This window comes from Mustela lutreola, chromosome 3 (assembly GCF_030435805.1).
Source record: "Mustela lutreola isolate mMusLut2 chromosome 3, mMusLut2.pri, whole genome shotgun sequence".
In the NCBI taxonomy this organism is placed as follows: Eukaryota; Metazoa; Chordata; class Mammalia; order Carnivora; family Mustelidae; genus Mustela; species Mustela lutreola.
Genome location: NC_081292.1, coordinates 145,055,998 through 145,082,503, shown reverse-complemented (window position 1 = coordinate 145,082,503; position 26,506 = coordinate 145,055,998). Strand labels below are relative to the sequence as shown.

Genomic DNA, 26,506 nt, shown 5'->3' with positions numbered 1-26,506 from the left:
GAGGCCAGAAAAAATTTGCCACTCTTTATTAGATTTTTTTTAGTTTGTCACACATTGAGAACTAAGTAGAAACCTTTATGTATTAGCAGATAGAGATCTTTATGTAATTGCTAGGGAGTTTGGAGCTTAATTTTAATAAGTTACTTGAATTTTTCTCAGACAGCTTTTTTTTTTTTTTTTAAGAAGGTGGGAAGTTGTAGAATAGAATAATTGGAGTTGTTAATATAATTTTTCTTTTGTATTCCCTATTGACATTAGGGTTAATAGGCACTGGTCTTTATTGTATTTGTGTTTTTATTGTAATATGTATTCGTGTATCTATTTAGTTACTGGTTGTTATTAGAAGAGGAAGGGAAAGTGAAGGAAATAGTCTTTGCATGTAGCAGAATGTTAAATGCTCCCATGGTTTTAAAATAGGTGATGTAGAAATTACCTTAAGCTTTTTAGTGTTTAGCACTGTATTTAGGTTAAAGACCTTTTTTTTACACCAATTGTCTCATTAGAAGCTTCAGTTAGTATATTAAAGACACATGTTTATTTTCCTTTTATCTCTTTTCATATATTTTATTCATTATTATACCTGTCATATCCCTGGCCTCCAAAAATAAGCTTTAAAGTAATTTATGGTATGTCACTATTTTCAGGTATTCATGTTTTGTTTTTTATAACTCAGGCTTGGCTGTATAGAATAGAAAAGAAACCCCAGATCACACAGTATCTTAAGTAAGACAGATTTTTTATTTTTTTATGTAAGAAGTCTGAAGGTAGGCAGGTCAGGTCCTTCTACTTCACAGGCTGTGGTCCTATGATGTGGCTCTCATCTTCATGTTTCAAGGAAGTTGTAGGAGTTGTGGCCTTCATGTCTTGTTTATTAAGACAGTAGGATGGAGAGTTGAGAGAGGAAATTCGCTCTCTCTTTTAAGAAGTCCTCTTGGGGTTGGCGCCTGGGTGGCTCAGCGGATTAAGCCTCTGCCTTCGGCTCAGGTCACGATCCCAGCATCCTGGGATCAAGTCCTGCATTGGGCTCTCTGCTCAGCAGGGAGCCTGCTTCCCATTCCCGCCCCTGCCTGCTTCTCTGCCTACTTGTGGTCTTTATCTGTCAAATAAATAAAAAAATCTTGAAAAAAAAAAATATGTCTGAGTCTAAAAGAGCACTTAAGAAGTCCTCTTGGAAGTTCCACATAAAACTTATACTACACTTTACATACACTTCTCTTACCTCTGGGATTTAAAACATAAAATCATCATCCTTTTTAGGAAGGGTCACTTACTCAGATTTGGATCATGTCATTGTTCTTTCCCATGTCAATCTTTGAGGAGTATCATGATTTTGTTCAATCATGCTTATAGGATAGAGTTTCCAGGATTTAGTGGGACATCCTGTACTAGGGATCATAGAATATCTTCTACACCCAGCATCCAGAGATAGAAGATTACTTATTATTTCTCACTCACTTTAAGAAAGGAAATATTTCAGTCTTGCTTTGTCACAAACCAAGGCTTTATAAGAATAAACTGTTTATTTTAGAATATTTCAACCATATATAACAATAAAGAGCAGAGTTTAATGAAACTCTGTATACCCACCAATTATTACTCATTTTTTTTTTAAGATTTTATTTATTTATTTGACAAAGATCACAAGTAGGCAGAGAGGCAGGCAGAGAGAGGAAGGGAAACAGGCTCCCCGCTGAGCAGAGAGCCCAATGCGGGGTTTGATCCCAGGACCCTGGGATCATGACCTGAGCCAAAGGCAGAGGCTGTAACCCACTGAGCCACCCAGGCCCCCTCAACTCATGTCTTATTTATACTCTCTCCTATTTTATTCTTCCTCCTACTCTGGGTTATTTCAAAGCAACTCCCAGACATATCATTTCATCTATATAGTCTTTAGTATATATCTCTAGAGGTAAAGATTTGTTCAGTAAACATAACCACAGTACTATGAACCTATTTTTTAATGAACAGTTTTGCTTTAATATCATTAGATACCAAGTCAGTGTTCAGATTTCTGTAGTTGTTATAAATGGTTTCTTACAGTTGGTTTATTTGATTTGGGATCCAGACAAGGTCTATACCTTGGATTTGGTGGTGATTTCTCTTTCAAATCTATGGGTTTACCCTCTCTTTTTATATTTTATTTGTTGAAGAATCTGGATCTTTTGTCTGTACTTTACTATTTGCATCCCCATGGCATCCTTTAATATGTTCTATTCCCATGTGTTTCCTGCAAAGTGGCAGATAGATCTAAATACCTAGATTGCTTCTTATTTTTATTTTGGAAAAAACACCTCATGGATGGTGTAACATACTTTTCATCACAAGACAGATTCCAGGTGTCTCTCTTTTGTGACATTAGAGGCTATGGATGATTGCCTAGATTGTTCTGGGTTTTTTGTTTGTTTGTTTTTTTTAAATGTGTGTGTGTGTGTGTGTGTGTGTGTTTCTTTTAAAGATTTTATTTTAAGCTAATCTCTATACCCGGCATGGAACTGACAATCCTGAGATCAAGAGTCACATGCTGTACTGACTGAGCCAGCAAGGTATCCCTATGGAGTGTTTTTTTTTTTTTTTTAAGCATCCTCCAGAGATGATTGCTTTTTTATTAGTATTATGAATGCATGGATTTTTAACAAAGTTGATGTCTTTTATTCCCGATGTAGAACACTAACTGTATAAACACTTGTGTTTGGTTTGTGTTGGCTTGTGTTCTGATGATGTGACTCCAGTAATCTTTGATAGTTTTTTCAGACCAAGGCTTTTTAATTTGTGATTTAGGAGTTCATTAGAAGGAATCCATCTCCTAAAATGATATAGGAAGTTTTTGTATGTGTATGTGCAGTTTTTTTTCCGAGAAGTTTCATAGCCTGTAACCAGGTTTTCAAAAGAATCTTGACCCCTAAAAATGAGTTAGCTATAAATTCTCCTGAGGACTCCTGGTTATATACAGTATAAGGAATAATAATAAGGAAATTGCTTATGTGTAGTTGGAGAATCAGAAGCAGATTATAGTGGGATGAGAAATGAGGGAGCAATGAGGAAACAGCAGAACTGTCAAGAATGAATGTGGGGAGAGAGCACAAGCTATATGTGGATATAGTCAAACGGGTTATTTTTGTTTGTTTTGTTAAGTTAGGAGAGTTTTGAGCATGTTTAAATGTTTGCCATTTCTCCATTATTTACTAACTCATGGTGGTACTTTTACCGTATTACCCTCTCCTGGTAGCCTTTCACTTAAATGGGTGGTTTTCCCTTTCTCATAATAATTCATATATAGTTCTGTTTTGACACTTGTCTCTTTGTCATAATGGTAGGTTTTCTTTTAATATCTCTGTTTCTAAATTATCAATTCCTCCAGGACTTGTATCATTTTACATGTATCCCTAGTGACTACCTGCTACATAATATGCTCAGTAAATGATTATGGAATGGATATGTTAAATATCCAATTATCTTATTTTCTGGTAAATTGGTTATTTTCTTTTTGGGAATTCAAGAAAGCTATTGCTTTGGTTTGAAACTTTATATCTTATATTTTGATCATTTCTATATAATGTTCTGAGAATGTTGGCAGTTTATTAGACCCAAACCACAGTTGCCCTGAAGTATAGCCAAGGGAATAGCTTTAAGTACCTTATTAGATGTTAGATGGACTTGGAATCTTTTCTCAGTTCTATGTTGACTAACGTAAAGAAAGTCCTATTAAACTATTTGGGTTCTTCACTCATGAAAGAGAAAATGGAGTTGAGCTTATTACATAAAACTAGATTTTTTGAAGAGAGTCAGAGTTGTGTAGTTAGAAACTCAGATCATAAAAAGGAAGACCAAAAAGATTTGATGTTTGTATGGGTATGTGCAAAGAGCTTTATGAAGGTAGTGGAATAGTATATTTCTTTACAGAAATTTTTCATGATAATTTTAGGAAAACAATAAAATGTCTGATACCAACTTTAGATTATTTCCTTTTTACTTATATGATTTCCCCTTAGGGTTTTATTGTTTTACATATATTATACCTGTCCTAAAAGAAACTTGGAGCATTTTGTATTATCTTAACTCTAAAACAGTTTATGGGAAGGGAATTTTTGCAGGTATCTGAATCCTGTTTGTCTTCTTGTTTTATCATTTGCACTGAGCGGGATACCTACAGACTAGTAAATATCTCCCCAGAAGACTATAGGTTCCTTCAATTACTTTTACAAAACTCAACACAAATGCCATTGCATAGAGAAGGTACATCTTATATGAATGAATCCTTGTTTTGTTCCAAGTCCCTAAAAAACATTAATTTCATGTGGTAACCATTTAGTAAATATTTGTTAGATGAATGAGTGATTGTGAGAATCTAAGCATAAGCTGTAACTTTAAACTGACATAGGAAATACTTGGAAAATGATAATTAAGGCAGATAAAATGACCAAATTAGTACTTTGCTACATTGAAAAGCTAAGATGATGCATATGGTAGCTATTATTTTCCTAAAATATATTACTTCTTTTTAAGCGGGAAAAAAATTGTATGTGGTTTAAAATGAGAGGACGTCGTGTATGAGTATTATTTCTGGGCAGTATAAATGGCTTCCTTCATTTTGTTCTTAGTAGGCAAATTCTGTTGTGTTCATCATTCTATTTAGACATTCAATTAAGTCATGAAATATTCTTTTCTTGACTTTGATGAAACCATCATATTCTGGTTTTCCTCTTATCTCTTTTCCACTTATCTTTAACGTTCCTTTTCATTGACCTCTTCCTCTCACCATTCTTGGAGTTGTTCTTTGTTCCTGCCCCTTCTCAACTTTACCTTCTTTCCCATAACTTCAATTCACCTATTCTCTGATGATTCCCAAATCTCTCACTGCAGTTGATAACTCCCTGGTGAGCTCCAGATCCAGACTCCTGCACATACCTCAAGCTCAGCATATGTAACAATAATTCATTTTCTCCCCATTCAAACTTGCCCTCTTCCTCTGTTTTAGTCATTCAGTTTTAGTGCTACCTTTGTTTGCTCTTTGTTGTACAGTGAGAGACTTCCATCATTCTCTACCAGAGGGCTACCAGATCTTGTTGTTTTTATCATTTAAATCTTTCTCTAATTCATTCTCTCTATCATCATTACTCTTCCTTAGTTCAGGTCACCTAATTTCTCATTTGTGGTACTTTTGCTATCTGTTAATAGGTTGTCTTGCCTGTAATTTTGTCTCGTTTCAATCTTTTTCTCCTAAGAAATAGCAGTGAATATTTTAGATATTTTAGATGGGTCTTGTTTTTTATCCATTCTTTTTTTTTTTTTTAATCCATTTTAATACCTTCTGTCTTTGTATGGAGCATCCTGTCCATTTACTTTCAGAGTGATTATTGATAGATATTAATTTAGTGCCATTGTATTACCTGTAAAGGTGGTGTTTTTGGAGATGTTCTCTATTCCTTTCTAGTCTTTGTTGCTTTGGTCTTTTTCCCCCTACTCAGAGTTCCCCTTAATATATTTTTGCAGGGCTGGTTTAGTGGTCATGAACTCTCTTACGTTTTGTTTGTCTGAGAAACTATCTTTCCTTCTATTCTGAATGACAGCCTTGCTTGATAAAGTATTCTTGGTTACATATTTTCCCATTCAGCATGTTGAATATATCCTGCCACTTTCTTCTGGCCTGCTAAATTTCTGTGGACAGATCTGCTGTGAACCTCTGTCTTCCTTTGTAAGTTAAGGACTTTTCTCCCCTTGCTGCTTTCTCTGTGTATGTTGTGAATTTGGCTATGATATGTCTTTGTAATGGCCAGCTTTTGTTGAATTTAGTGGGAGTTCTCTGTGCTTCTTGGATTTTGTCATCTGTTTGTTTCCTCAGATTAGGGGAAGTTTTCAACAGTAATTTGCACAAACAAACCTTCTGCCCCCTTTTCTCTCTCTTCATCTTCTGGAACTTCTATGATATGAAGGAATTAAGGAATTGCTGAGTTCCCTACATCTACATTTGGGATCCAGTACATTTCTTTCCCTCTTCTTAGTTTCATTATTTTCCCTTTACTTTCTACATCACTGATTTATTCCTCTGATTCATCCATTTGTTGTTGTGGCATCCGATTGACATCTCAGTTATAGCATTTTAAAAACATTTCGGCCAGACTAGTTTTTAGTTCTTTTATCTCTAGTAAGGGATTCTCTAGTGTCTTCTATGCTCCCTCCCCCTACAAGTCCAGCTAGTATCCTTGTAATTGTTGTTTCAAATTCTAGTTTAGACATCTTACTTATATCTGTTTTAATTAAATGCCTGGCTGGCTGTCACTTCTTCCTTTTCTTTTTTTGGGGGTGAATTCCTCCATCTTGTCATTTTGGAGGTCCAAATAAAATAAAATTAAAATAAAGGATGCTAGATCCTAGGTGTGTTTTGGTCTGTTTGTTATGAGAAGGTCGATCTAAAAAATAAAATAAAATGTTTTCTGTATTAAAAACCAAAAAGAAAACAAAAAACCCAAGAAAACCCCCAAAGAAGCTACATCCTGCTTCTCCTAGAGCTGAAGCTTTGAAGTGCTCTATGACTGGTAGATTTGGTGTGGGCAAGTGGTTTGTGCTGGTCTTCTGGAGGAGAGGCCTGCTGCTCTTATTCTCAGGTGGACTTATCCTAGTGGAGATGCATCTGCAGGGTGCAGGGAGGTAGAGCTTGGTGTAAGCAGCTCTGGCTTCCACTTGGTTATGTTTTGCTCACTGAAGTTGATTAGTGTTGATGGGGGACAGAGTTGGGGTGGGGAGAATGGCTTCAACCCACTCTTATTTCAGGACTGAGAGCTCATGCCCATCACTCCTCAGGAAGTCCTCACAGACAAGCAAACAGTTACCCCTCCTTTGTCTCCAGCTTCCATCAGATCCCCACCTTCACCCTGTCTGTGTCCAGGCTGGATGACTGCCATGTGGTAGAGCACCCCTGTATTTTATCTCAGGCAAAGAGTTTTTGAAGTTTCAAAACTTCAAACTTCAGAGACCCCCTGAGGCTGGACCTGCACTGATCCTCTGGGGGCGGATCTCATTGCACTGTGGCTGGTGCTGGTTAGTCCCAGAAAACTGCCACACAACTGCACAGTGGCTTGGAATTTAGAGTAAATCATAGCACAAAGCCACTGCCAAGGTTTGCTGCCCTCAGCCATCTTCTTTGTTCCTGTGCTGCTGAAGAGGGCAGCTCAGTGGCGCCTACAGGGTCTTTACCCCCATGGAGGCCATATAATCTCTGCCAAATGCACTCCAAGCAGGGGAACTCTTTCTCTCTGTGGGACCCAGGGCATCCTCCGACCATGCTGCCCACTCCCTCCCTTGTCTCCACCCTTCTTCCCTACAGGAGTACCACTAAGGCCATCAGTCGTGACCTTGGTGATGGTGTTGAGCTCTGAAACTTCAGACTCTGCACTTCACTATTTACAAAAAATGCAATATTTAAACTTTCTCCTTTCCTCAATCAGTGGTTTTGGGGAAGGGTTTTTTGGTGCAGCCCCCTGTGTGTGTTTTTATTCTTTTTTACTCTTTTTAAAAAATTTAATTTTGGGCGCCTGGGTGGCTCAGTGGGTTAAGCTGCTGCCTTCGGCTCAGGTCATGATCTCAGGGTCCTGGGATCGAGTCCCTCATCGGACTCTCTGCTCCGCAGGGAGCCTGCTTCCCTCTCTCTCTCTCTCTGCCTGCCTCTCCCATCTACTTGTGATTTCTCTCTGTCAAATAAATAAATAAAATCTTTAAAAAAAATTAATTTTATTTCTCCAGTGTTCCAAGATTCATTGTTTATGCACTGTACCCAGTTCTCTATGCAATATGTGCCCTCCTTAATACCCATCATGAGGCTCACCCATCCCACTACCCGTCTTCCCTCCAAATCTCAGTTTGTTTCTCGGAGTCCACAGTCTCTCATGGTTCATCTCCCCCTCCGATTTCCCCCTATTCACTTTTTCTTTCCTTCTCCTGATGTCCTCCATGTTACTCCTTCGGCTCCACAAGTAAGTGAAACCATGTATAATTGACTTTCTGCTTGACTTATTTCACTCAGCATAATCTCCTCCAGTCCTATCCATGTTGATATGAAAGTTGGGTATTCATCCTTTCTAATGGCTAATAGTAATGGTAATATTCCATTGTATATATGGACCATATCCTCTTTATCCATTCATTTGTTGAAGGGCATTTTGGCTCTCTCCACAGTTTTGTGACTGTGGCCATTGCTGTTCTGAACAGTGGGGTACAGATGGCCCTTCTTTTCACTACATCAGTATCTTTGGGGTAAATAGCCAGTAGTGCAATTGCAGGGTTATAGGGTAGCTCTATTTTTTAACTTTTGGAAGAATCTCCACACTGTTTTCCAAAGTGACTGCACTGCCCTTGCATTCTCACCAGCAGTGTAAGAGGGTTCCCCTTCCTCCATATCCTCTCCAACACTTGTTTCCTGTCCTGTTAATTTTGGCCATTCCAGCTGGTGTAAGGTGGTATCTCAGTGTGGTTTGATTTGAATTTCTCTGGGCTAATGATGATGAACATTTGTTCATGTGTCTGTTAGCCATTTGCATGTCTTCTTTGGAGAAGTATCCATGTCTTCTGGCCATTTTTTGATGCCATTATCTGTTTTTTGGGTGTTGGGTTAGAGGAGTTCTTTATAGATCTTGGATATCAACCCTTTGTAGTATCATTTGCAAATATCTTCTCCCATTCCATGGGTTGCCTCTTTGTTTTGTTGACTGTTTCCTTTGCTGTACAGAAGCTTTTTATCTTGATGAAGTCTTAAAAGTTAATTTTCACTTTTGTTTCCTTTGCCTTTAAGACATATCTTGAAAGAAGTTGCTGTGACCGATGTCAAAGAAGTTACTGCCTATGTTCTGCTCTAGGATTTTGATAGATTCCTGCCGCATGTTGAGGTCTTTCTTCCATTTCGAGTTTACCTTTGTGTATGGTGTAAGAAAATGGTCAAGTTTCATTCTTCTATATGTAGCTGTCCAATTTTCCCAGCACCATTTATTGAAGGGACTTGTCTTTTTTCCACTGTATATTTTTTCCTGCTTTGTTGAAGATTATTTGACCAGAGAGTTGAGGGCCCATATCTAGACTCTTTACTCTGTTCCATTGGTCTATGTGTCTATTTTTGTGCCAGTACCATGCTGTCTTGGTGATCACAGTCTTGTAGTAAAGCTTGAAATCAGGCAACATGATGCCCTTAGCTTTGTTTTCCTTTTTCAACATTTCCTTAGCGATTCGGGTCTTTTCTGGTTCCATACAAATTTAAGGATTGTTTGTTCCAGCACTTTGAAAACTGCCAGTGGAATTTTGATCGGGAAGGCATTGAAAGTATAGATTGCTCTGGGCAGTATAGACATTTTAACAATGTTTATTCCTCCAGTTCATGAGCATGGAATGCTCTTCCATGTTTTTGCGTCTTCTTCAATTTCTTTCATGAGTGTTCTGTAGTTCCTCGAGTACAGATCTTTTACCTTTTTGGTTAGGTTTATTCCCAGGTATCTTATGGTTCTTGGTGTTATGATAAATGAAATCGATTCTCTATAATTTCCCTTTCTATATTTTCATTGTTAGTGTATAAGAAAGCAATTGATTTCTGCACATTGATTTTGTATCCTGCCACATTACGGAATTGCTCTATGAGTTCTAGTAGTTTGGAGGTGGAGTCTTTTGGGCTTTCCATATAAAGTATCATGTCATCTGGGAAGAGAGAGAGTTTGACTTCTTCTTTGCCAATTTGAATGCCTTTTATTTCTTTTTTGTTCTCTGACTGCTGTTAGTAGGACTTCTTGTACTTTGTTGAACAATGGTGGTGAGAGTGGGCATCCTTGTGGTGTTCCTGATCTCAATGGGAAGGCTGTCAGTTTTTCCACATTGAGAATGATATTCGCTGTGGGTTTTTTATAGGTAGGTTTTATGAAGTTGAGGAATATTCCCTCTATCCCTTATACTTTGAAGAGTTTTTATCAGGAAAGGATGCTGTATTTTGTCAAATGCTTTTTCTGCATCAATTTAGAGAACCATGTGGTTCTTGTCTCTTCTCTTATTGATTTGTTCTATCACACTGATTGGTGAATGTTGAACCACCCTCGAATCCCAGGGATAAATCCCACCTGGTCATGGTGGATAATCTTTTTAATGTACTGTTGGATCCTATTATCTAGGATCTTGTTGAGAATCTTGGTGTCCATATTTGTCTGAAATTTTTTTTGATGGGGTTTTTTCCTGGTTTGGGGATCAAGGTAATGCTGGCTTCATAGAATCTGGAAGCTTTCCTTCTGTTTCTGTTTTTTTAAACAACTTCAGAAGAATATGTATTATTTCTTCTTTGAATGTTTGGTAGAATTCCTCATGGAATCCATCATGTCCTGGACTCTTGTTTTTTTGGAGGTTTTTGATCACTCCTTCAATCTCACTACTAGATACTGGTCTTTTCAGGTTGTCAGTGTCTTCCTGTTTCAGTCTTGGAAGAAGTTTATAGGTTTCTAGGAATGCATGTATTTCTTCTACGCTGCTTAACTTGTTGGCATATAACTGTTGATAATAATTTCTGATGATTGTTTCTATTTCCTTGGTGTTGGTCATGATCTCTCCCCCTTCATTCATAATTTTATTAACTTGGGTCCTCTCTTCTTTTGGATTAGTTTGGCCAGTGGTTTATTAATCTTATTCTTTCAAAAAAACAACTTCTAGTTTCATTGATGTGTTCTATCATATCTCTAGTTTCTAACTCACTGATCTGTGCTCCAATCTTAATTATTTCTGTTCTCGTGCATGGGATTGGCTTAATTTATTGTTGATTTTCTGGTTCTTTAATGTATAAGGAGAGTTGGTGTATTCGGGATTTTTCAGTTTTTTTGAGTGAGGCTTGGATGGCTATGTATTTCCCCTTAGGACCACCTTTGCCATATCCCGTAGGTTTTGCACCAATGTGTCTTCATTCTCATTGGTTTTCATGAGCTGTTTAAGTTCTTCTTTGATTTCCTGATTGATCCAAACATTTTTGAGCAGGATGGCCTTTAGTTTCCAAGTGTTTGAATTCTTTCCAAACTTTTTCCTGTGGTTAAGTTCCAGTTTCAAAGCATTGTGATCTTTATCTTCTAGTCTTCCCTCTCCACTCCCTTAGGGAGTCCCAATAATTCTGACACTGGAAAGCTTCATGGTGTCATTTATTTCCCTAATTCTGTTTTCATGGCTTCTGTTTGTTCCAGGCCTCCTCCTGATCCTTCTTTTCTATCAGTTTGTCTTCTAGATCACTAATTTGATCTTCTGCCTCATTTACCCTAGCTGTTAGAGTATTTAGATTAGATTGGATCTCATTAATAGCATTTTTAAGTTCTGCCAGATCAGCTCTCACTTCTGCCCTTAGAGATTCTGTGTTGCCACTAATGGTCTTCTCCATCCTAGCCACTGCCTGGATAATTGTTACCCTGAATTCCAGTTCCCCACATGTTGGTTTATGTCCACATCCAATCCGTGGCAGAGGTCATAGTCTCTGAATTTTTCCTCTGTGGGGTGTTCCTTCTCTAGTCATTTTGGTGAGAGGTGGTTGAGGGAATGTATATATCAACCCACGATCCAGTCAAGGTGCACCTTGGAAAGTTTCGGAGCAATCAGAAGGCACCACCGAGAGAGAGAGAGAAAGAGAAAGAAAAAAGAAAAGACCCAACCAAAATGAGCCCCAAAAGTAAGATTTATAAGATATGTAAACAAAAATGAACAAACAAAAGACCAACAAAAGTAAAAGAAAAAAAGAAAAAAGAAAAACCCAGCCAAAATGAACCCCAAGAGTAAGATTTATATAGTACAAAACCAAAAGTAAATACATAGAAACACTGACAGAAGAATAAGATGAGAAGGAGGTTATAAACTCTTGATGTGTGTGAGAAAGGTTATTTCAGTTCTTCCTGGGTGTATCTTGTTATTTTTGTTATTGGGCTCAACTTTCCAGAGATGGGGGGAAATTAAAACTGGTTTATATATAGGGGTAGTATTGAATAGGGAAAAAGGATTACCTTGAAGCTTATATCTATATATATATTTTTTTTTAAAAAAGAAAAAGAAACACAGGTATATATATGAAAAAAGTTCAAGTTAGAAAGTCATTATGTTGTATTAAATGTCTAGTTGTAATGGTAAGTAGATTTAAAAAAGAAGAATCGTGAGAACAAATTAAAACAAAAAGTTGTATCTATGAAATATACAGGTTTTGAGACAATACTGGGAGCTTAATATATTGTTTTCCCCTGATTTTGGGGTTTTACAGTTTTATGGGGACCCTGTGGTTATTGTCCTCTTGTTCTTTTGGCTTGTCTTCTGGAGGAGGGGCCTGCCCTGTTGTTTTTTAGTTAGTCTTGCTTGGGGTGAGTCACTCTGCCCTTTTTCAAGGGGCTGGGCTCTGTAGAAACCGGTTTTTCAGGCTTTTGTTCTCTGGAGGTTTTTGTTCTTTGGCGACTTTTTGCGGCTTTTTGGAGGGTTAGCACAAAGTAAACTGTGGGCATCCAGACCAGTGCCTTAGAGAGAAGCCTCAGTCTGCTCCCCTCTGGATGGTCCAGAACACACAGACCCCCTTCTGGGTACTCCATTGAATACTGCAATTTCCCACAGGTGGTGTGCACTCCCAGCCACCATCTCAGTGGTCACCCGAGGCCCCCGCTTGTCCCTGTACCCCCGTGCCATTAAAACTGCCATGATATTGGTCTGGACAAGCCTGATGCCAGTGGCTGCCATTGCCGGGACCGCTGTCTGGTGCACTCAGACCTCATAGCGCAGGTCACAGAAGGCTGAGGGTCCAGGAACCTCTTGCAGAAGCCTGCGTCAGGCTCTCTCAGGCATGGGCAGGGATGTGCACAGCCCCAGTTGTGATGGAAGCAGCAGAAAGCCATGGCCTCAGGGACCACCAACTGGGGCCCCCACCAGGATCTCTCAGACATGGGGGGGGGGTGCCGGCTGTGACTGCCCTGGGACTGTGGGCTTAGGTCTGTGCCTGTGGCCACCTGATTCCACCAATTGCGCCTTTAGACCCTTTGTTCTTTTTGAGTGCTTTTAACCAGACTCCAAGTTAATGCTGGTCTCCAAGCACAGGGCACTTTAGTATTGGGGTAGTTCTTTCCAATGGGTCGCTTCTGGTGGCTTTCTCCCCCTTCTGTTTATTTCTGATATCAGTCCCAAGTGCTCCCACTCCACTGTACCTCTCCACTGGTGTTTTCGGCTCCTGTAGAGATCTAGAAGTGTATAATCTTATATCTCAGGCTGATTTCATGGGTGTTCAGAGTGTTCTGATGGATATTTAGCTCAATTCAGGGGACTGGTAGAACCAGGATCTCCTACTTCTCAGCCATCTTGCCCCTTCTCCTTCTCTTTCTTACTCTTTCTCTCTCTTCATTCTCTCTCTTTTGCTCCTCTCTCTGCAATCAGAGCTCCTACCCCTCCACAGCTCCCATGGCTCTTTTCTCCCCAAGATCAACTCTGCAGCTCCTGCCTTCCTTGAGTTGGTTACCTTTTCTGCTTGTAGACATGTAGCTTTGTTCTGTCAGTCCTCAGATCGACTTCTTGGGTATTCTGAATGACATTTGGATAGATTGATATTTATCTAGCTGTTTTTGAGGGAAGAAGCAAGCTTAGGGTTGCCATACTCTTCCACCATCTTAACCTTAAACCAACAGTGAATGTATTAAAATGCAAATATCATATCATTCTCATGTGTGAAGTTCTTCAGTGGCTTCCATTATTGGCCAGTCTAGGGACTATAAATCAAATGCCTATAGATAATCAAACAAGTAACATAAATATTAATATTAATAACAATATATTTACTGATTGCCATTGCTGTTTACTGTTTTAAGCATTTAAGTATAAACCTTATTTCACTTAATCCCTTTAAGGTAGGTGAGATTATTATCTCCATTAAATAGATGAAGCAATAAAAGCAAAGTGTATTGCTAACCTGCCTAAGATCTGAAGAGTCAGAGTTAAATCTAGACAGTTTGGCTTCATAGCCTAAATTCATTCTTAACCATAATGCTATGTACTGACTCCTTGTGAAACAGTCTTTGGTTTGATATAATCAGGGGTGGAAGACTGTGACAGTTCTCTAGAATGTATGCTTGGCTGAAGAGGACAGTTATCACTCAGCTTCAGATCATTGTTGACATATAAGAATGTGTGTCCAGTGTTGTCAGATCTTCCTGTTTTTTGAGAATAAGGGGAATTTGAGACTTCTATAAGAAATATCCTTTTTTTAAACATCAGTAACTAAAAACTAAACAGGGTAAAGGCAAACCAGATATCTCTGTAGGCTGCAAACAGGTAGCCTGTAGTTCACAGCCTTTCATTTTTAGCACAAAGATTCCTTTTCTAGCTTCATCTCTTAAAAATCACTACTTGTATTCCGGTTACACTGGATAGTTTACAATTCTTGTAAATCTTGGGCTTTTCCTGTGCCCTCATAGAAGTGACTTCATCTGTCTGGAATCCCCTCTTCCTTACCCCTCCCTTTCCCTGCCTTCCTTATTAAATGGCTTATTTCTCTTTATTATTCAAGACTTAACTTTCCTGGTTGGTACAGGAGGTTTTACTTTTTTTTCTATGCCCTGTCCTTATCTCCATTAGTTCCTCCTCTTATTTCCTCCCAGTATACCATGTGCATGTGTGTAGTCATCTGTCTGTCTCTCTCTATTCAGATTGTAAGTTCTTATTGTCTGAATCCTGCATGTGTTCATCACCTAGGTGTTAGGCCATTTAAAACATTTGGCTTAAAAGCACAGAGGAAGAACACTGATGGACTCACATTACCAAACTGTAGATTTGAGGGTAGTCGTGGGAGTTATCAGAACCAGGGCTCTGGATGCTGACAGGGTTTTTGTTGTCTTGGGTCTCCTCTCTCTGTGAGTCTGCTTCATTCAGTGTTACTTTAGACAGTCTCTGCCATGGACCAGGGGCTCGTCCAGGCTCACATCTTTATACCTTCCATTTACCTCTAGTTAGAAAGATCCCAGATAGGCACTCCAACTTGCTCAGCTATGTCAGGTTCCCACCCCAACCTACCAACATGAGTCCAAGGTAGTGTGTGTGTATATGTGCATACACATACCACTCACTCACTCTAAAATCAGGAAAAATTTTCCTTAGTAAGTGAACTTAAGTTGTCACCTGACCAAGAATTAGCCAGGCTCTGAGGAAGGAAAGAGTGTTTCAACTTGTACAGAGACCCAGTAGAAGGATACCAAATACTTCTTTTGGAGGGGGGGGCAGGGGTTGCTCAGCCAGAGCTGGGCCCGAGGCAGAACACCTGCTTCATGGTGCTAGGTTTGCAGCCACAAGCTCTGAGCTCCTGGAGAGAGAAGGCACAGGACAGTCTGAGTAGCCCTGGCTCAGGAAGGGAGCAGGCTCCCTGGGGACCCTGTTGCTGAGTTGGGGAGCTGGGTCAGACATGGGGAGGCAGACAGATGTGGAGTCACCACTTAAAGGTGCCCAGATGCTTCTTTTATAAGGATCACGGCTGCTTTAAAAAAAAAAAAAAAAAAAAAAAAGTAGATTGCAGGGGGTTAAGGGATGATGCACATAAATCATCGTGCAGGAAAGAGTTAACATAAAAGGCTTGACATAAAAGTTTTGCAAGGCCTTGACTGGCATCTGGCATCTGGGAACCACGATTTGGGGAGGGTCTCCATCATTTCCACCATCCATAGAACTGATGAGAGTGGCTTGCTGTGTCTAAACTGTACAAACAGTGGTTTATGCTGAACATACCTGCTTTCCTCGTGGAAGTTTAGAACTTTGATATGTGCTAGAACTTTAATATGTGCTAGAGGGTGCCTACGTAACCTGCCCCCAGTGAAAACCCTGGGCACTTTCTTTTAAATAGCTTCCCTGGTGTCAGTTTCTCACATGCTTTCACAGTCTATTGTTAGAGGAATTAAGCATGCCCTGTGTTACTCTACTGGTGGACAACTCTGGAAGCTTCATCTGGACTATGCCCAATGTACCTTTTGCCTTCTCTGATTTTACTTTGTATCACTTGCTCTAATAAATCATAAGACCATATGCTGAGTCTTATGGGTCCTCCTAGTGCATCATCAGCTTGGAAGTTGTCTTGGGGACCTCCAAACACAGCTCTTTAATCTGGGATTATAGGTGTGGGCAAGAAAGGTTAGAAGCCTGGTCCGGCTGGTCCGGGATGTTGGAACTGACTTGAGAGAGTTATTAAAAGTAGAATTGATAGGACTTAGTGATTGTTTTCATGTGGGGAGAATAAAATAGGAAAGTATCAAGGATATCTAGAGGTTTCTGATTTTAGCAACTAATTAAGTGGTACTACCCATTTATTAGTGGAGCAGTGTCAACAATAGAAGGAAACTGAACCTGCAGTAAAATGATCTGTGTGGATTCAAGTTCAGACCTGGGTGCTTTTTAGCTTTGTTAATAGAGGCACATCCTTTTGAAACTCACATGTCCAACTGAGACTGTTACGAGGCTTGGTTGAGGAAATTTCTAAATTATTAGCTGGATGTAAATATTATGATTTTTGAGCTATCATTTATGAAGTACTGAATATGTTCCAGAAGTTACCAGGCATTTTATATATTGTTACCACTGTTTTTGCATTGTTATAGTTTTAAATTGAATTTTTAAACTCAGAGTACCTAAAATATTGGTATTTCCTTTTTTAAATTTTTTTTTAGAAGTTCTGTATTATCTATTGTATTCTTTATAAGGTTTATATGGTACTAGAAGCGGGTGAAGTGTTGGTTTTAAACACTAGCTCCTAGACAGTGTTGTTAATCACATAATGTCCAGTAAGGGGATTTGCCAACATTACACAACTATTCAAGGTTGAGTGACATTAGCACTCTGGTCTTCTAAAACAGAACACACTTTACACTATGCTAAATGCTTCTCATTTACATATTCTGTGGATGAATAAAGGAATGTTGCTTTTAGGGTTTCAGATCAATTGGCAGCAAATATAATATCCCATAATCTCATTTTATTTACTACTTAAATGTTGAACAAAACCAATTACATGTTTGAAGAAAGACATATACTTGTGAAATGGTCTTGAGTACAAAATGTCTAGATTTCAAAGAAATAATGATCTTCTCTTTCTCTTGTAGACCATTTCACCTGCATTGTGAAGGTGCTTTTTACCCTTCTATACACACAAGCTCTTGTGGCACTTTCAGTTAAATGCAATGAGGAAGATAGGTCAGCCTGGAAACACACGGGAGCTCTCAAAAAGGTTAGTGTCTTGCCTGACTTTGTCACTTAGTGGTTTGGTTAACTCATTTAAGTTGGGGGTATGAATAAATGAGATTTGGTGTTTGAAAGGCAAATTTTTGGAAAAAAAAAAACTTTTGAAAAAAATTTATTTTGAAAAAGAAAAAAAAACTTTTGAAAAAAAAGTATTTCAATTGAAATGGAGCACCTTTAGGTTAAAAAAGTTAAAAATGTTTCCCTGATCAATGAGGTCTTTTGCATCTGTCTTTAAACCTTGGCCTTTTTTCCCTTTTCTTTCTTTCTTTCTTTCTTTAAGATTTTATTTATTTATTTATTTATTTGAGAGAGTGAGGAAAAGGTCAGAGGGAGAAGCAGACTCCCCATGGAGCTGGGAGCCCGATGTGGGACTTCATCCCGGGACTCCAGGATCATGACCTGAGCCGAAGGCAGTCGTCCAACCAACTGAGCCACCCAGGCGTCCCCTTTTTTCCCTTTTCATATGGGAAGTTTTGTTTTGCTTTTGCTTGCAAGTCTTAAACTTATAAATTATAAATTATAATTTAGAGAAGTTATAAAAATTGTGCCAGCCTATGAGCAAGTAATAAAATATCTGCAGACTTACCTATTTTACTTGTCATCTTTTCTTCTCCTTGCTCCTGTTTCCAATCAATCCAAAGATGGGTTTCGACTCATCACTAATGAATTAAAAATCCTAGCCTTTTCTTAATTATGCTTCTTCAAATACTAATTTTTCCATGCTGAAAAAACACATAAGTGGGAAGCCGGGGTGGCTTAGTCAGTTAAGCATTCGGCTCTTGGTTTTCACGCAGGTCATGATTGCAAGGTTGTGACATTGAGCCCCATGTCTGGCTTCGTGCTGGGCATGGAGCCTGCTAAAGATTCTGTCCCTGTTCCTCTGCCCCGCACCCCTCCCCTCTTCAAAAATATACATGAGTTCTTAGCAAATTTAAAGTTTTCTGGTTAAAATTACATAAACAATTTAGAAAAAGTATGCAAGTTTAGTTAAACCTAAGTGTTTTCAGTGACTTCAGAACGAAAGTGATACTGTAGAACTAAAGAACTGACTTAGTGGTTTGGCTGAGGCATAGGTAAAATAAGAAAATTAATTCAGTGTTTATTGGGGAAGTTGGTAGGAAAAAATAGTAAGTGCAATGTTAATTAAACCTATTGATTGGTTTATAGACCCTTCAAGAGGTTTTAAACCTTACTGAAAGGTTTGTATTAAAATTGTATCTACTTATATCAAAGGAAAGTAAACTTACACATGAACTGAATTCAGTATAGTCTTCACTTTTATACTAGCTTACTCACAAACCATGATTATATATACAAAAATTTAATATAGTATCACCAAGTTCATTATGTCATAATTAGGGGTATTGGTTTTGGCTTGAATGCTAAGCTGAGGTCCTGCCACTAAATAATTCATTCTTGGATAATTTTACCTTCTATAATTATCTTTCTTTTTTCTAAATACTCTTTCTAGTTTTTTCCATAATCTAAACATTTAAATATATAGCAGATTGTAAATAATAGCAACAATAATATTTACAAGTAGTGAAACATATCATTGTGATTTCTGTAACTATTCTGCATCATTCATTCCTTTTTAAAAGTTTCCTTCTTCTTTTACTTCCTTCTCTCACCCCCTTCTTTACTTCTTTCCTTTCTTCATTGAGTCTCACTTACTCATTACATTCCTCATTTTCTTATCCTTCAGATACGATAATTCCAATGAAAACAGATTTTTACCAGCTCTAATCTGGTCCAGGGCCATAAAAATATAGGTACTATGTATTTTTAAAGGATAATGAAGTTTTGTTGTGCTGGAAAAATCATTATTACAGTTGATATAAATTGTTTTCTTTTGGTTGGTGGAATTTCTGTTAAAAGACTATATTGGGATTTCATAACCTGAGGTCCTTTCCTTTCCTTTCATTTCCTTTTGTTTTGTTTGTTTTGCTGAGGAGTGGGACCATAGCATCCAGCATATTCAAAGGGCCTGTCACTTGCAAAATTTGAAGAACTACTATAATTTAGACAAAGTATCTGCCCCACACATAACTGTTACATGTCTCAACCTCTGATCCTTTTCTTCATTTAATCCATATATCTTTGCCATCTCTCCCACTGGATTCTCTCTTTTTCTTTTTTCCCTTAAGATTTTATTTATTTATTTGGGAGAGAGAGAGAGCACGAACAGTGGGAGGAACAGAGGAAGAGGGAGAAATAGACTCCTTGCTGAGCAGGGAGCCTTACACAGGGACCCTGGGACCATGACCCCAGGGGAAGCAAGACGCCCAACTGAGCCACCCAGGTGTCCCCTCTTTGGATTCTTTTGATCTTAATTCTAGTCTTTCACCGATGGCCTCAGAAATACTCCTCTTAAGCTTTACAACCTTACTTGTAAATTCAAATATTGCCTATTTAATAATATGTTCTCCTATGACTTCTTATGTACGAAATAAAATTATTTTCTTATCTAATAAATCTGGCCAGAAGTTCTCCATAAAAGAGTGAATATTACATTATATTTGACTTCCTGATCTCATATAGTTCCTGCCATGTATGAAAGAAGTGCTTAAGGTATATTTTGATAATAATGACTTAAAAGCTGGTATCACTCTGTAACTCACTTGGATGATCTGAACATCATTTATTTTTATTGGAGGGTATTTTCCTCATAAGTTAGAAGGTATTTGACTTGAAATACTTCTCTGTTGTTGTACTATAAATCTCTTACTGAAGGGTATACTGAATTTAGGAAGCCTTTAGGCTGAATTGTTTATTTTTAGAAACTTTTTTTTTTTTTTTTTGAGATTTTATGTATTTGACAGAGAGAGATCACAAGTAGGGAGAGAGGCAGGCAGAGAGAGAGAGAGGAGGAAGCAGGCTCCCTGCTGAGCAGAGAGCCCGATGCGGGACTCGATCCCGGGACCCCGAGATCATGACCTGAGCCGAAGGCAGCGGCTTAACCCACTGAGCCACCCAGGCGCCCCGAAACTTTTTTTTTTTAAGATATATATATTTTTTAATTTGTCAGAAACAGAGAGAGAGAGAGTGAGCGAGCACAGGCAGAGAGGCAGGCAGAGGCAGAGGGAGAAGCAGGCTCCCTGCCAAGCAAGGAGCCCAATGTGGGACTCGATCCCAGGACCCTGGGATCATAACCTGAGCCGAAGGCAGCTGCCTAACCAACTGAGCCACCCAGGCATCCCTAGAAACTTTTTTTAAAAAAAAGATTTATTTTGGGGTGGGTGGTGGGGGAGAAGCAAACTCCCTGTGGAGCTGGGAGCCGGACGCGGGACTCCATTCCAGGTTTCTGGGATCATGACCTGAGCTGAAGGCAATTGCTTAACCACTGAGCCACCCAGGTACCCTATTTTTAGAAACTTTAATATGTCACATTGACATATTAAAATGTCAGCAGCAAAATCATGGTAATATTATCTCGAGTCTTCTGCATTTTGAGTTTAAGTGAATTCTGCCTATTTAAAAACAGCTCTGATTAAATTAATTTTAAGAACATAATGTATTGCTGTTTTAAATTTAGTGGTATATTAATTGTTGTGAATTATATATAACCTATAGGTCATCATATTTGGCAAGTGGTCATCCGCTTGGTTAATTTGGCAAGAGTGGGATGGATCACATGATTTAAAGAGTGCAGTTATAGAGTCAGAGGACTGTTTTTGTAGTTTAGAAGCAGGGCATGATAACACTACATGGCTGAATGATATGACAGTAAGAGGAGTAGTTTAAAGATAATACAAAGAATTGATTATCTAGACAAGTTCCAAGGTCAAAAACTCCAGTGCTACCAAAATAAATTCTATCAACTAGACAGCAGGTACTTATTGCTCAGATTTTTGTTATGCAAAGGGAAACATATAAAATACAAAGTATAGTTCCTGACATTTTGGAATTTACTGTCTAGGTGAAGAGAGCACAATTACCCATGAGAAACAATAGAAAAACTAAGTATCATCAAATAACAAATTCTGTAGCTCAGACAACTAGTGCTTATCGGACTGTCAGGATGAGCATATATCCTAAAAACCTTATTAACATAAATTTGAATTTACAAATAGCCATTATTTCTTTCTTATAAAAAGTATAGCATCATTAAGCTTAATTAATTTGTAAAGTTATTTAATATAAGTATCTATACATTCTTTAATAAGCATTATCCTATATTATTTTTACATTAAATTGTTTTAACAAATCCTGTTCAAGGAATTCAAGGGAAATTCTAAAAGAAAAAATTTATGGTCTGTGGTTTCTTCCATTTCATGCATGTATGATTTTGCTATTGTAATGAGTATATGTATATATTCCTTCTGTTGGCTTTTTTCACATCATATTATGAACATTTTTTCATATAGCTCAAATTTGTCATATTCACTGCCTATAAAATATTCTTTTGAGTTGAGACGGCATAATTTAGGTAGCATGCTTCACTTGTTGGTCATTTCTGTTTTTCAGTATTATAGTGCTGCAGTGAGTGTCTTAAGTGTTTAGTTATTTTTTCTTTTAGATTATATCTCTAGGAAGAATTTCCAGGAGTGGAAATTACTGGGTCAAAAGATATGATTTACATATGTTCATTTACACATACATTATGTAATTTATGTCTGTCTTTTTTTTTTTTTTTTAAGTTTTTATTTGTTTATTTGACAGAGATCACAAGTAGGCAGAGAGGTAGGGAGAGAGAGGTGGGGGAGCAGGCACCCTGCCGAGCAGAGAGCCCAATGTGGGGCTTGATCCCAGGACCCTGGGATCATGACCTGAGCTGAAGGCAGAGGTTTTAACCCACTGAGCCCCCCAGGCGCCCCACATCTGTGTCTTAAAGAAGTATTGGAGAGGCGCCTGTGTGGCTGTCAGTTATGCATCTGCCTTTGGCTTCTGGGAAGCTCCAGGTTAGGCTCCCTGCTCAGCATGGAGCCTGCTTCTCTCTCTCAGAGCCTGCTTCTCCCTCTGCTCCTACCCTCAATTTCTGCGTGTGCTCTCTCTCTCTCAATCTCTAGCAAATAATAAATAAAATCTTGAAAAAGTCTTGAAGAAATAAAGAAGTATTGGGATAGTTTTATCACATACCCAATTTCATTGTAAATCTAGAGGTGTACTGTTGTACACAGATTTTGAGGAATTGAAGTTTACATTTGTGAAAAAAATGTAGTCACCATTATACCTCTACTTATTAAAAAGTCTTCTTTCCAATGTAATTTTTTTCTGTAACTTTCATTGACTGATGGAACTAATTTTTCATTTTTTCCTAGAATACAAGTGATGCAGAAAAGTCTTATGAAGTGTTACTGAGCTTTGTGATAAGTGAACTATCTAAAGGAAAGTTATACCATGAAGAGGGCACTCAGGAATGTGCAATGGTATGTTCCAGATGTAGTGGTTATTTGTTTAAAATTTAGATATTGTTGCCATTATGAATATAATTTTTAAGCTTTATCTATTACAGAATAAATTGTTCAGGTTCTCTTTTTTAACTTTAGGTTAGCCCTGTTGCGTGGTCTCCTGAATCCATGGAAAAATACTTACAGGACTTCTGCTTACCTTTTCTCAGAATCACCAGCCTTCTTCAGCACCACCTTTTTGGGGAAGATTTACCTAGCTGCCAGGTATAATTTGGAGTAGAGAATAGGAAGTCTTGTTTCTACAATTAATTAATTTTTTGAAATATACTGACATGTAGTATAATACATCTATATACAGAACTGTTATGTAAGTATGTTAGTCTAACTCTAAGGAATAAATATTTAGAACATTTACTATTAATGTTATTTTTTTATTTGCTAGTATTTACTCACTTTTATGATAATATTACTAATACTTGATACTTGAGCACTTTTGTAGAATAGTGATAATGCCCAATACTTGAACAGGACCATAGTATTCATATTGATATATTTATCGTTATTTTTATTATTTGATATATTAATCACTGATTGTCATCTGCTTTTATTATCCTTTTAAAAGTTATGTTGGTCAGAAAGCTGTTTGTCTGAAGACATGATGGCATTTATATAATTTTAGAACAGGAAAATGTTCAATTTGTAGATAGTTATGTTGAAAATTTGGAAACACGAATTATCACTGGTTGAATCTGTTTTATAAAACTGGTTGATGTGAATAGGCAAGAAAGTGGCAGAATAGAGAACCAGAAGGTAAGTCAGTGAAACTGCTTATAGGATTATACTCCTGACATTATCTGTCATCTGTTTCTAGGAAATTTGATACGGGAATTAAGACATTTATCACATATATGGTGTTTGAAGCCTGCAGTACATCAGAATTAAGCAGTTGATCCTTCTTTCTCTCTTACATAATTGACCATTGCATTAAATAGTTTAGATTCTTTGCTTTTTTAAAGTGATTTAAGATAAACTCTGCACATTTATCCTCAAAACATTTAAAGTTTATGGATAGTGAATAAATTAAAAATGTTCCATCCATTAGGTATTCTCTTTCATAGTTATTTTTAAATTTCAACTTAAATTTCCTTTGGCCTACAGTAATTCCCCCTTATCTGCAGGGGATATGTTCTAAGACCCCCAGTGGATGCCTGAAACCAGGGCTTGTACCAAACCCTACATATACTGGTTTTTTGTTTTCTATACATGGATACATATGATACTATAATTTATAAATTAGGCACTTTAAGAGATTAACAATAATAATGGGACATATAACAATAGATACATATAACGATATACTATAATAAAAGTTATGTGAGTACAGTCTCTCTCTTAAAATATTTTACTGTAGTGTACTTACCCTTCTTGTGATGATGTGAGATGATAAAATGCCTGCATGTTGAGATGAAATGAATGATGTGTATGCATTGTAATGTCGAGTTAGACTACTATTGGCCTTCTGACCATATGTCAGAAGATGGATCATCTGTTTCTAAACTACAGTTGATACCAGTAACTGAAATCACAGAAGGCGAAACTGTCATGGGGGGGGGGGGGTGGGTAGGGCAGGGAACCACTGTATGAGCACCCTCAGGCATGGAGATTAATAGAAAAAAATCTACTGCCTCCTTCATTAACTTTTCTCCATTCATATTTAAAGGCCATAGGTTATGATTCTTTGTGTGCTTATTGCCTTATATGGTTTATTTTGTCATTTGGTTTTTTTGTTTATTATTAAGGTATTTTTATCCCATAAGTTGGAAATTATCCTGAAGCAGAAGCTCTTGAACTGGGCGTTGAAAGCTGGCTGGGGGTTGACTGTGATGCTTGTAGTAGCATACCAGGCATTTGCTTAGAACAGGAAAGAAATGCATCAATTAGGAGGCACAAAAAGAAACAATGCTACATAGTGTTAGAAATAGATTAAAGTAAAGTTGTAATGGATCTTGAATTTCACATGAAGGAATTTGGACCATTGAAAAATTTGAGACCAAAATGTGACATGATTCAATTTTTATTTTAGTATATAATTTCATTCTAAAATAAGATCGATTTGGGGGTATGAGGAATGGAGACTGGGAACAGAGAAGCTAGTTGGAGAGAATAGGGAGAAATTAGAGATTTCAGAAATGGAATAGTCAGGATTTTAGTTGAACATGTAGGGAGTCCAGGAAGATGAGTCAGACTGTACTAGGGTTTTGAGCCCGGGAGCCTTGAATAATAATAATAATTTTATAATCCATAATCATAAATAATTTTATAATCAATTTATAAATTTTCTTCCAAAATCCTATAAGATGATAGATTAGAATTACTTTGAACATGTAGTTTTAAGGCATTGAATATAGTTTATATGTCCATTCAGGTCTTCTTTTAATATTTTTTATAGAACTTTTTAAAATTGTCATTTTAAAGTCTGGAGCGTTCTTTATAAAGTGAATCCTAGAGGCTTTATGGTTTCAGTTTCTATCTAAATGATGTCTTATTTCTATTGCACATTGATTACTTCTTGCTGGAATGGAATAATACTATTGATTTTGGTGTGTTCTTGTGGCTGGCCACTTGCTGAATTCTCTTATTGGTTCTAATAGTTTGTCTGTTGATTCCCTTTTTTTTTTTTTTTGGTAATTTTGTTTTATTTTTTTTCGGTGTTCCAAGATTCATTGTTTATGCACCACACCCAGTGCTCCATGCAATATGTGCCCTCCTTAATACCCACCACCATTGCCTGTTGCTTCTTTTAGATATTTTATGTAATTATGATCATATCATCTGAGAATAAGGACAGTATTGTTCCTTTTCTTCTAATCTTTATTTTTCTGTTCTTGTCGCAATACATGTCCAGTTAGAATTTTGAGCAGTGTAAGTAACAGGCAGCATCCATTTTTTCCTGCCCTATCCCAAAGAGAATTCTTCTCAAGTTTTCTGTGCATGCCTTTGGTTTGTGTTTGAATTTAATATAATTAAAATTTTTAATATTATAAGTGGAATCATTTGAAATTTTATTTTCTAATATATTGCTAAAATGTAGAAATCCATTCAGAATTTTTGAACATTAATCATCTACATTTAACCATTTTGCTAATAAATTCAGTAATTATTTCTAATAGCCAGGAGACTCTTGAGTTTAACAATAAATTTTTAAATTTTTTAAAATTTAAAGCCAGTGATGGCTTATTTCATTTTAGGATATCAGTAATACACCAATGCATTTTTTTTTAAAGATTTTATTTATTTTATTTGACAGACAGAGATTACAAGTAGGCAGAGAGGCAGGCAGAGAGAGAGAGAGGAGGAAGCAGGCTCCCTGCTGAGCAGAGAGCCCAATGCGGGACTCGATCCCAGGACCCTGAGATCATGACCTGAGCCGAAGGCAGCGGCTTAACCCACTGAGCCACCCAGGCGCCCCTGTACATATGTAGTTTTCATGGAAGAAAATGGTTATCAGACTATTTATTTATTTTTTATTTTTTTAGTGTTCCAAGAGTCCTTGTTTATGCAGCACACCCAGTGCTCCATGCAATACATGCCCTCCAAAGTACCCACCACCAGGCTCGCCCATCCCACCACTCTCCTCCCCACTAAAACCCTCAGTTTGTTTCTCAAAGTCCACAGTCTCTCATGGCTCTTCTCCCCCTCTCATTTCCTTCAGTTCACTTTTCATTTCCTTTTCCTAATGTCCTCCATGTTATTCCTTATGCTCCACAAGTAAGTGAAACCATATGATAATTGACTCTCTCTGCTTGACTTACTTCACTCAGCATAATCTCCTCCAGTCCCGTACATGTTGATACAAAAGTTGGGTATTCATCCTTTCTGATGGAGGTGTAATATTCCATTGTATCTGTGGACCACATCTTCTTTATCCA

General features: G+C 37.6%; 1 protein-coding gene and 1 long non-coding RNA gene across 7 annotated transcripts in view; one reads left to right on the top strand and one right to left on the bottom strand.

Moving 5' to 3' along the window:
- Positions 1 to 24,143, bottom strand: part of LOC131827115 (uncharacterized) — a 133,983-nt gene extending 109,840 nt beyond the window's left edge. Inside the window, exons 1-2 of the long non-coding RNA XR_009351893.1 lie at positions 23,998 to 24,143; positions 22,777 to 22,834 (exon numbers count right to left, since the gene is read on the bottom strand). This is a non-coding gene — a long non-coding RNA (uncharacterized LOC131827115). The remainder of the gene's footprint in view (positions 1 to 22,776; positions 22,835 to 23,997) is intronic.
- Positions 1 to 26,506, top strand: part of UBR3 (ubiquitin protein ligase E3 component n-recognin 3) — a 239,426-nt gene that overhangs the window by 196,935 nt on the left and 15,985 nt on the right. For all 6 annotated transcript variants that reach the window (XM_059167078.1, XM_059167073.1, XM_059167076.1 and 3 more), the window contains 3 exons: positions 17,088 to 17,212; positions 22,488 to 22,595; positions 22,716 to 22,841. In XM_059167078.1, coding sequence (XP_059023061.1) covers positions 17,088 to 17,212; positions 22,488 to 22,595; positions 22,716 to 22,841 — 359 coding nt within the window. The remainder of the gene's footprint in view (positions 1 to 17,087; positions 17,213 to 22,487; positions 22,596 to 22,715; positions 22,842 to 26,506) is intronic.